Below are 11,077 nucleotides of genomic sequence, written 5' to 3' on the forward strand. Positions count from 1 at the left end.
CCTGATGAGCAGTAGGTGATGTGTGAAATTGTTGAATCACTACATTGTACACCTGGAACTATAACACTTAAAAGAGAGAGAGAGAGAGAGAGAGAGAGAGAGAGAGAGAGAGAAATAAACCTAGCAGCTTGATCTCACAGGGCCCTAAGTTTGAATCTGGATGAACCTCCTCGTCTTCCTTCAATCCTTATTAAGTGTAAACTATATGCCAATCACTCAGCAAGACACATGCATCACCTGTCTTCACTGAGCTGGTGCTCAACCTGGAAGGCCCACCTGTTGACAATTACAGTGTCTTCATGAAGTGTGGTGACAAAGACCTACAGCAGCAAGGTTTCTCAAACAGGACAGTATTGACTTCTTGGGCCTCATAACAAGGGAGGGTGCCTGGGTGGCTCAGTTGGTTGAGCATCTGACTCTTGATTTCATCTCAGGTCATGATCCCAGGGTTGTGGGATCGATTGTTCCAGTATCAACTGGATTTAATAATATATTAGTTTAGGGGCATCTGGGTGGCTCGGTCAGTTAAGCGTCTGACTTCAGCTCAGGTCATGATCTTGCAGTCTGTGGGTTCAAGCCCCATGTTGGGCTCTGTGGTGACAGCTCAGATCCTGGATCCTGCTTCAGATTCTGTGTCTCCCTGCGTCTCTGCCCCTTCTCCACTCATATTTTGTCTCTCTCTCTCAAAAATAAATAAAAATTTTAAAAATTAATATATTAGTTTACATTTCTAAATTATCTACTAGATAATTTCCAACTCTTAAATCCTGAAGTGGGGACAGTGGGAAATCTGACAGAGCACGTAAAAATTTTAAAAATATTTCCTTCCTATCAAATATACTATGATCACTTGTCTAATTGTCTTATAGCTGTGATTTTTTTTTATAGTTAAAGAATAATCGGGATGCAAATAAGGCCCACACATAGCAGTTGATAGATGCATCTTTTGAAACTCTTTTAACTTATAGATTCCTCCTCCACCACCTTAGGCCAACCGTCTAACTGGTTTCTCTGCTTAAATTCTTGTTGCTGCCCTAATCCAGTTCCTACACAGCAGCAAAGGGAATCTGCAAAAATGTAAACTCCTTTACATCAACACCTCACTCAGACCTCAGTGCTTCAAAGGGCTCTAGGGCCTTGGCCCCACCTACCACACCAACTTCTTTAGGGGCCAGGAAACAACCCTGTTCCCCTTAACTCTTCTGTTAATTTCTATTCTTCCTTCTGTCCCCACTGTAATGTCTCTTCCCCGGAAGTTCCTCTCCTAACTGCCCCCTCTAAAGAAAGACTCCATTATTCCCTCCCCCAGTACCCCATTTTTTCTCCTTATAGCACTTGTGCATTGTTGTTGTTTTTTTCACCCTGTGTGTTTGCTTCATTAATGCCTCTCTCTCCACAGACTGTCAGCTCCATGAAGGCACGGACCACGGGCCTGTTGTGTCCGCCCTGCCTCTGCTTCCTTTGTGTAAAAGCACTCAGTACGGGCACAAGAAATACTTGTTGAACAAAGATCAGTTAGACAACCCCTAACCTCACAAAACACACAGGTCAGTGTCTCTGTTCATACTTTTTTCCACTAGGACTGAGCGTCCCCTTTTTCTAGCTACTGGACCTCTGGGCTACTTCCTCATTCTTATACACAGACGAGCAGAGCAAAGACCAAATCGGTTAAGGAAAACAAAGGGAAGTGATGCGGCAATAACTTTCACGGCACTCTTATGAATATATTGACCCGAGAGCACAAAGAGTTAATCACAGGGCTGTTTCTGCAGCATGGTAGATAATAGCAAAATCCTGGAAGCAACCAGAATGCATATCAAAGGAGGAGCAGTTAGATAAAGTGTGACACAATCACTTTGTAGAACATGCTTTGCAGGCCTTAACAAGAGAACAGTGTCATCACCAAGATGGTTAAGGGCATGGACTTCAGAGTCAGGTTACATGGGTTCAAATTCCTGTGTGATCTTGGGCAAGGTACCTCAGTTTCCTTATCTGTGAAAGAGAATAATAACTGAGGGTTGTTGTGGGAAATAGTAAGTTAATACATGTGAAATACCTGAACAGCCTGGCAATGAGGAGAGCTAAATGTATTATATAGTAACATGGAAAAAATGCCCGTGCTATACTGTTTAGTTTGGTTTTAGTTAACTATTTTTTAAGTTTATTATTCTTTTAGTACCAGTTAACTGATTTTAATGGAGAAATTTAAAAATGCAGCCATCTGGCTGGCTTAGTCACTGGAGCATGCGGCTCTTGATCTCGGGGTCATGAGTTCGAACCCCACGTTGGGGGTAGAGAGTACTAAGAAAGAAAGAAAGAAGGAAAGAAAGAAAGAGGGAAGAAAGAAAGAAAGAAAGAAAGAAAGAAAGAGTAAAAAGAAAGAGTTAAAAACACATGATAAAAAAAATTCACACGGATAATAAGGCATATAATGAAAAACAAGTCTGTCTCATATCCCAGAGACCCCTACCATTCATGGTTTCTTAGGAATCTTTCCAGAAATATTTTATGTATATGCAGATTTCTGTGTGTGATTCTTCTCTCTCTCTCTCTCTCTCTCTCTCTCTCTCTCTCACACACACACACACACACACACACACACACACATATACACACACTCACACACCCATCTTTTCCATTTATTTATTTATTTATTTATTTATTATTATTTTTTTTTAACGTTTATTTATTTTTGAGACAGAGAGAGACTGAGTATGAACGGGGGAGGGTCAGAGAGAGGGAGACACAGAATCTGAAGCAGGCTGCAGGCTCTGAGCTGTCAGCACAGAGCCCGACGCGGGGCTCGAACTCACAAACCGCGAGATCATGACCTGAGCTGAAGTTGACCGCTTAACCGACCGAGCCACCCAGGCGCCCCCCATCTTTTCCTTTTAAACACTCCACCTTGCAACTTGGTTTTTATGCTTTGGAGCATATCTTGGAGCGATTGTTCCATACCATATATACCTACCTCATTTTTTTCCTGCTATAAAATACATCACCCAAAAAAGAACCGTTATTTATCCACTTCCCTACTGATGGATGTTGCTAATACATAGAATACTGCAGTGAATATCCTTGGATATAGCCAAAATATGGTTATGCGTAAAAGAAGCCATACTCCGTATTTTGCTTTTACAATGCAATGTGTGTGTGTGTGTGAGGATGCACCCATTGGAAATGATAGGAATCTGTAAGAATTAGGAATGAAAAGAATAGAAAGAGGACAGTTTGAGGACACCTGGGTGGCTCAGTTGGTTGAGAGTCTGACTCTTGGTTTTGGCCTAGGTCATGATCCCAGGGTCATGGGATCGAGCCCCAAGTCGGGCTCTACACTGGGTGTGGAGCCTGCTTAAGATTCCGTCTCTCTCTCTTCCTCTGCCCCTTTCCCTCCACTCGTGGGGTCTCTCTCTCTTTCTCTGTCTCAAATAAAAAAATAAGGGGTGCCTGGGTGGCTTAGTCAGTTGAAAATCCTACTCTGAGTTTCAGCTCAGGTCATGATCTCACAGTTCGTGAGTTCGAACCCTGCTTGGGATTCTCTCTCCCTCTCTCTCTGCCCCCCTGCTTGCTCTTTCTCTTAAAAATAAAAGACATTTTTAAAAATTTGAATAAATAAAAATAAAATTTAAAAAAGAGGACAGTTTGAACAAAACAGTTTGTATACTTAAAGTGGTGCTTTTTTTAGGTTTATTTATTTATTTATTTTGAGAGAGAGAGTGTGTGTGCGCGCGCACAAGTTGGGGAGGGGCAGAGAGAGAGGGAGAGAGATAGAATCCTAAGCAGGCTCCATACTCTCGGAATGGAGCCCGATGTGGGGCTCAAACCCACGTACAATGAGATCATGACTTGAGCCAAAAAAATCAAGAATTGGACACTCAAGGACCAAGATGGATGGCCAGGAGACTCGCAGCCTTCCTTAAGGATGTCTGGGTCAAGGTGCTGGTCGCATCCTTCACCACTGGGGGCCTCGGTATAATTCTGCCCACCGTTAGGCCCTTCACCAAATATGCCACCATGATCAACCAGGCCACGCCCAAAAACTATCCAGTGCCCCTCCAAGATGATGGGAACATGCCCGATGTGCCCAGCCAGTCCCAGGACCCCAAGGTTCCAAGCTTGGAGTGGCTAAAGAAACTATGAGCACCTCTGGTAACTTGGAGGAGGCCTCCTCCCCTGTGGCCAATAGAATGCAAAAAGTGAGAGAGAGAAAAAAAAAAGAAGAGTTGGACACTCAACCAACTGAGCCACGCAGACACCTCTAAAGTGGTTGTTTTTTTATTTAAAAATTAAAAAAAAATGTTTTTATTATTTATTTTTGAGAGAGAGAGAGAGAGAGAGAGAGAGACAGAACGTGAGAGGGGGAGGGGCAGAGAGAGAGCGAGACACTGAATCCGAAGTAGTCTCCAGACTCTGAGCTGTCAGCACAGGGCTCGACGCGGGGCTGGAACCCACAAATCATGAGATCAGGACCTGAGCTAAAGTGGGACGCCTAACCGACTGAGCCACCCAGGCGCCTCTAAAGTGGGTTAAAAAAAAATGTTACCCACATAATGCAACCTTCTCAAAAGTTGTCTCCCAGTATAGAAACAATTCAGTCACCTTCTGGCTCCCCAGCTCTTGATTTACACCTGTTGCAGACAAAGTTGTTTCTGCCTATCTCCCCTGTCTTGCCTAGTGATCCTTATATCCTGCAACATCCAGCCCAGTGCTTGGCACACAGAAGTGTTAAGCAAGGGGCGCCTGGGTGGCTCAGTCAGTTAAGCATCTGACTTCAGCTCAGGTCATGATCTCACCATTTGTGGGTTCAAGCCCCGCGTCGGGCTCTGTGCTGACAGCTCAGAGCCTGGAGCCTGCTTCGGATTCTGTCTCGCTGTCTCTCTGCCCCTTCCCTCCCTTCCCCTGCTCGTGCTCTCTCTCTCTCTCTCAAAAAATAAATAAACATTAAAACAAAAGTGTTCAGCAAACACTTTTGGAATGATGAAGCTAGCCCCCTAACCCCCAGTCTTCCTGTACATAAAATTAGGATGATAAAATGAATCTGCAGCTCACAGCCATCATGAGACATTACTGAGTGATGTGAATGTTCTTGAAAAAGATGAAACAGTGTGTAAAAACACTCAAGAATAATCACTTAATCTGAAACTTATCCTACAGGCTGACAAGGTCAAACTACCTGCAGTGTAGCTGGTTCAAAGGCCCAAGGCAGCTTTCCAGTATGAGACTAGAATGCTAAATTTGTCTCCAGACAAAAGGGGGACACAGCAGGAGGAACAAAGTTGTTAGCTGAGCAGAGCTCTGCTGTCCAGACTTCTAGATTTGAAAACACGTGGGCCTGTCCCCGCTCCAGAAGTAAATCATTTTGGAAAGATTATGCCCCCTGAGCTGCACGTCTGTTAAAAAGTTGGAGCCTTCATATTAGAAGTCACTCAAGGATTCCAGAGTAATCTTAGAGTAATGAGGAGCTGAGACTGGGGACAAGAATAATTCATTCAGGGGCACCTGGCTGGCTCAGTAGTAGAGCATGAAACTCTCTTTCCTTTTTTTTTTTCTTTCTTTCTTTTTTTAAGTAGGCTCTATGCCCAATGCGGGGCCCAACACTGGATGCAATGGGGGCATTTGATGCTGTTATAAGCATCCTACCCTGAGATCAAGACCTGAGCTGAGATCAAGAAGCAGATGTTTAACCTACTGAACCACCCAGGCACCCCTAGAGCATGAAACTCTTGATATTCAGGTCATGAATTCTTTGGGTACAGAGTTTACCTAAAAAAAATGTTAGGGGCGCCTGGGTGGCTCAGTCGGTTAAACATCTGACTTCAGTTCAGGTCATGATCTCACAGTTTGCGGGTTTGAGCCCCGCATCGGGTTCTGTGCTGACAGCTCAGAGCCTGGAGCCTGCTTTGGATTCTGTGTCTCCCTCTCTCTCTGCCCCTTCCCTGCTCATTCGCTCTCTCTCTCAAAAATAAATAAACATTAAAAACATTTTTTTTAAATGTTAAAGAATAATTCATTCAACATTCAAGTAAGTGTTCACTGAGCACATATTCTGTGTGTGCCCAGCATTGTTCTAGGTGTCAGAGATACAGCAGTTTCAAAACGAAGTCCCTGCCTTCACAGCCCTTAAGCAAATAATACAATGAACAAATAAAATGATATTAAATATAAGTCCAAGAACACTATAGAGGGCGTCATAGGTACCGTCCCCTGGGACACACATCCTGAATGTTTAGCACCCTGAATGCTCTCAGATCACATCTGTGCAAGTGATGGGAAGGAAGCAAGATGGGGCAAGAGGGAGAAATCAAGCTGAGAGGCAGATCTAATGATAGCCTCAGTCAACTCCATGGGGAACTCCAGATCTAAAATGGTCCCTCTGAGTTTCCTCCTTTCTACTCGGCCCCAATCAGTCCTTGGATGTGGGCTACCTAGGGAAGGTCACGACCTTGGGCAACTCTGCTCTGAGGCAATCCTTGAAGGGACTGAGAGCTGAAAGCTGTCTGCTGACTACACTCCCAACAGCTGGGCAACAAGTCCCTCCTCAAGGAAGGGGATCTGGCCGCACACCTTCGTGTCCATCATGCAGGATGTGGGGAGACAGGGATGGCAATCCCAGTGCTCCTCGAGATAGAGTGATCAGGGAAGCCCTCTCTGAGGAGGTTTAAATAGCAAACCTGAATAAAGTGATGGAAGGGGCAGATTTTGAGAGATAGCATCCTGAATAAAGGGAGCAGCACATACAAATGTCCTGAGGGAAGAATATTCTTGATGTGTTCAAGGTGCAGCAAAGAAGTCAGCTTCTTTGAAGTCATTGCTGGAGTGCAGTGAGCAAGGGGAGAGTGTTGGGAAACGAGTAAGGGCCAGACCATGTAGGGTGTTGCACACCATCATAAGGACGCTGGGTTTTACGGTTATTGTTACAGGAAACCATTGGAGGGTTGAAAACAGAAGAGTGACAAGAGTTGCCTTACGATTTATAAAGACTACTCTAGGAGTGTCTGGCTGGCTCAGTTGGTAGAGCATGCGACTCTTGATCTCAGAGTCAAGAGTTCAAGCCCCACATTGGGTGTGGAGCCTACTTTAAATAAATAAATTGAAAGGGAAAAAAAAAAGGATTTCTCTGGTTGCTGCTCTGTGGAGAAGGGAGAAGTAGAATAGAGACAGGGAAACCAGTTAGGAAGCTATTTGGTAAGAGATAACAATGGTTGAGATGGAATGGTGGCTGTGGAGATGTGGTTCTCAACCAAGATGATTTTGCCCCACCCTGTCCATCCCCTATTACCGAGGCTAGGGACATTTGGCAATATCTGGAGACATCTTTGGTTGTCACAACCAGGAAGATGCTACTAGCGTCTAGTGGGTAGAGGCCAGGGATGCTGCTGAGCATTGTATAATAATGCATAGGACTCACAACAAAGAATTACCTAGTCCAGAATGTCCAAAGCACCAAAGCTAAGAAATCTTGCTTCGGAGGAAGTGAGAAGTATTGGATTTGGGATGTATTTTGAAACGAGCGCCAACAGGATTTGAGTTTGCATGTGGGGAATGAGAGCAAGAGGAATCAAGAGTGATTCTAAGGCTTTGGCCTAAACAACAGTGAATGATAGTACCATAGTACCATAGTACTGACGTGGGAAACTCTGAAGGAAGAACAGATTCTAGGTGGGGGCAGTTGGTAAGTCATGAGTTTGTTTATGGGCAGGTTGAATCTAAGTTGCCTACTGGACACCCAGGGGCGATATTCCATAGGCAACTGGCTATTAGTCTTGAGTTCAGGAGACATATCTGAGCTGGTGCTATAAATGTGGGAATCATCAGAAGAAAGGTGGGATTTTAAATCCGTAGATTACAAGAGATCACCTAAGGAGTAGGTAGGTAGGTATATAGGAAGGTAGGTAGTATGTATGTAGACAGAGAGGAGAAGATGTCAGAGGCCTGAGCCCTGCAGGACTCTCACATCTAGCAGTAGGACCAGGACAGGAGGAGGAGGAGCCAGTAAAGGAGACGGAGAAGAAACAACAGGGAGGGAGGAGGAGGAAACCAGGTGAATGTGGTGTTCTGGGGGCCAAGGGAGCAAAACTTCAAGAGGCATGGCCAGACCAACCGTGTTGAATGCTGCTATGGGGTTACAAAGACAAAACCAGAATTGCTTGCTGGCGTTGCACTGTGAAGCTTATCAGCAACCTTGCCAAGAGCAGATTCCATGGAGTGGGTTCAGGAGAGAGAAGGAGGTGAGGAAGCGGAAATAGGCAATTAGGAATATGCAATTCTCTCTGAGTTGTGCCATAGGAAAGGAACAGATAATGACCCAGTAGTTAGAGGAGGACACGAGGTCAAGGATGGAGATAGTACAACCCATCTGCAGGCTGAAGCAAAAATCTGCTAGAGAAGGGAAATCGTCAATGTGAACCTCCATGCATGCCTAGTACATTTCAGGAGCTGTGGTAGGCATTTTATAAGGATTAGTTAATTGTAAGCCAAACCAATGAGGTAGATAATATTGTTATGTCCATTTCACGGAAGACAAATTGAAGCATGGAGAAGGTCGACTGGTCCCATGGCCATGATCATATATCCAGTAAGTGGTGGAAGGTGGTTGTGACCAAGATGTCTGGCTCTGGAGCCCATGTGTTCACTTTCTTCTTCATCTGAATTGATCTCTTATTGCAAAACATAACTACTGGCTAAAAGTTATATCCATTATCCTGCGTTATGACCCTTCGGAGAAAAACAAAACTATGGACTTTTGGAGACTTGGCTGAAGCATATCTCCTGAAATTTCTTTTTTTTTTTTTAAATTTTTTTTTTTAACGTTTATTTATTTTTGGGACAGAGAGAGACAGAGCATGAACGGGGGAGGGGCAGAGAGAGAGACACACACACACAGAATCGGAAGCAGGCTCCAGGCTCTGAGCCATCAGCCCAGAGCCCCACACGGGGCTTGAACTCACGAACCGCGAGATCGTGACCTGAGCTGAAGTTGAACACCCAACCGACTGAGCCACCCAGGCACCCCCCCCTTTTTTTTTTTTAAATCTCCTGAAATTTCTGACTGCTCCCACCCCTACCCCTTCTATCATGGTCTCTACTATGCTGCTGCCCAACCCAGCATCGAGCACCCAGCATGCCCCATAATGTGTCTGTCTACCTATCAGTCTCTGCAGTGAGCAGGAGCTGGATACACACAAAAGTGCTCTCAAAATCCAGAGTGCAGAGGGCTCCCCGAGGAGTAGGGCTTTGAGGTCACGGTGCTTGTTAGGACATGTCACCACCAGAAGTTTTATTCAGCGTGTCTGAGGTGGAGCCCAAAAGTGAGTACAAGCGTGTTCTTCCCTTTTCAAAGAATTCCCCGCAAAAGAATTCCATGGTCTCACCCCTGGAAGGCCAGGGAATCAGAAGACTTAGACTCCAGTTCACATTTCCCACAGTTGCCGGATAAAATATTGCATGCGTACTTGAGATATGCTATAGTAAAAAAAAAATTACTTGTTATTTATATGAAATTCAAATTTGGGCCATGTTTATTTGCCCTATCTGGCAACCTCCCAGCTAGGTGACCTTGGCCGAGCTGCATAACCATCCCTTTGAGCTTCAGGCTCCTTGTCTATAAAATGGAGAAATTTGAATTTCTTTATTATCGTGAGGATTAAATAAGGTCTTTAGGTAGAGTGCTTCATCAGCAGATGGCACATGATAAGTGCCCAATTAATGAGCTTGTAGAATTTATAACATTTATTTTAATTTCCTTCTCTCCTAGAGCATTAAAATATAATCCATCAAATTAGATTTACACACAGCTTCTCAGAAATGCATCAGGTAAATGGTCAGTCAATGTGAGTCTGGGCAGCTGGCTGGGCTGGTGAGGCATAGAGAGATCTAGTCAGTCCTGGGCCCCAAAGAGAGGGTTAATGGAGGACATCCAAATTCTCATTCAGCTGCTAATTTCTCAGTCAGATCTTGGAGTTTCCCCAAATCAGCCAACCAGTAAAAGAAGGCTGTGATCCTTCCAGAAACCAGTAGGTGGGAGTGTGTGCATTTGGGGACAGAACTAGAATACTGCAGGATAGGTCAAACAGCACTATAGCAGGTTTTCACGTTCATTTAGAGAACAATGGAAGGTCTAAGAGAGCCCTGGGCAGTGCGCTGGTCAAGGGGAGAGTCACTGAGGCCCGCAAACTGCCAAGTAAATCAGTTTATAGAGGACCAGCTCTTATGGGCAGATTTGGGCATACACTGTGTAGAAAGAAAAACAGGCTTTGTATGTTGGAAGACGTCAAAAAGCCGAAAAGCAAGTGACAGACCAAAAGAAAAAATTCTGCAAATTATATTAACAAAGAATTTCAGAATGTACCAAGATGTCCTACCCATCATTAAACCAAAGACAAAAAATAAAATAAATGAAAAATAAGCCCCTAAAAGAACCGATGATGGAAACAGACGATTCACATAAGAAACACAAAGAGCCAGTAAACACAAGAAAAAAAGAAAAAAAAGATTACTCTCTCTGGCAAGAGGGAAATACAAATACAAATTGAAACAAGACTGTAGGGAGGTTCTGCCTCATGTTCCTATGATTATTAAGGGGAATAATTTCATAGTCATTGAGCAAGTATTCTGTGCCACGTATTGTGCTAAGAGCTTTCTTTTTTTTTTTTTAATTTTTTTTTTTCAACGTTTATTTATTTTTGAGACAGAGAGAGACAGAGCATGAACGGGGGAGGGGCAGAGAGAGAGGGAGACACAGAATCGGAAGCAGGCTCCAGGCTCTGAGCCATCAGCCCAGAGCCTGACGCGGGGCTCGAACTCACGGACCATGAGATCATGACCTGGCTGAAGTCGGATGCTTAACCGACTGCGCCACCCAGGCGCCCCAAGCTTTCTAAACCTTAAACTCAGCATTTAACTTGCACAAAAACCTTGAGAAGTAGGAACAAAAGAAATTCCCATGTACCTACAGAAAACCACGGCTTTAGGTTAGCAACTTGCACTCAACTGGGAAGGGCAGAGCAGGGTTGGGATTCAGGTTTGCGTGGTTACAACTCCTTCCTCTCCCCACACTGCTTTTTCTAAGACCTCAGTC

General features: G+C 44.4%; 1 protein-coding gene across 1 annotated transcript; it reads left to right on the top strand.

Moving 5' to 3' along the window:
* Nucleotides 1-3,891: 3,891 nt before the first annotated feature.
* LOC125167253 (NADH dehydrogenase [ubiquinone] 1 alpha subcomplex subunit 3-like) lies at nt 3,892-4,140 on the top strand. The gene has a single exon (XM_047861120.1). The coding sequence runs from the start codon at nt 3,892-3,894 to the stop codon at nt 4,138-4,140; it is 249 nt and encodes an 82-aa protein (XP_047717076.1).
* The last annotated feature ends 6,937 nt before the right edge of the window (nt 4,141-11,077 follow it).

This window comes from Prionailurus viverrinus, chromosome B3 (genome assembly GCF_022837055.1).
Source record: "Prionailurus viverrinus isolate Anna chromosome B3, UM_Priviv_1.0, whole genome shotgun sequence".
NCBI lineage: Eukaryota > Metazoa > Chordata > Mammalia > Carnivora > Felidae > Prionailurus > Prionailurus viverrinus.

Coding starts and splice junctions, on each gene's coding strand:
- LOC125167253 (XM_047861120.1), top strand. CDS start 3,892: ATGGCCAGGAGACTCGCAGCCTTCCTTAAGGATGTCTGGGTCAAGGTG.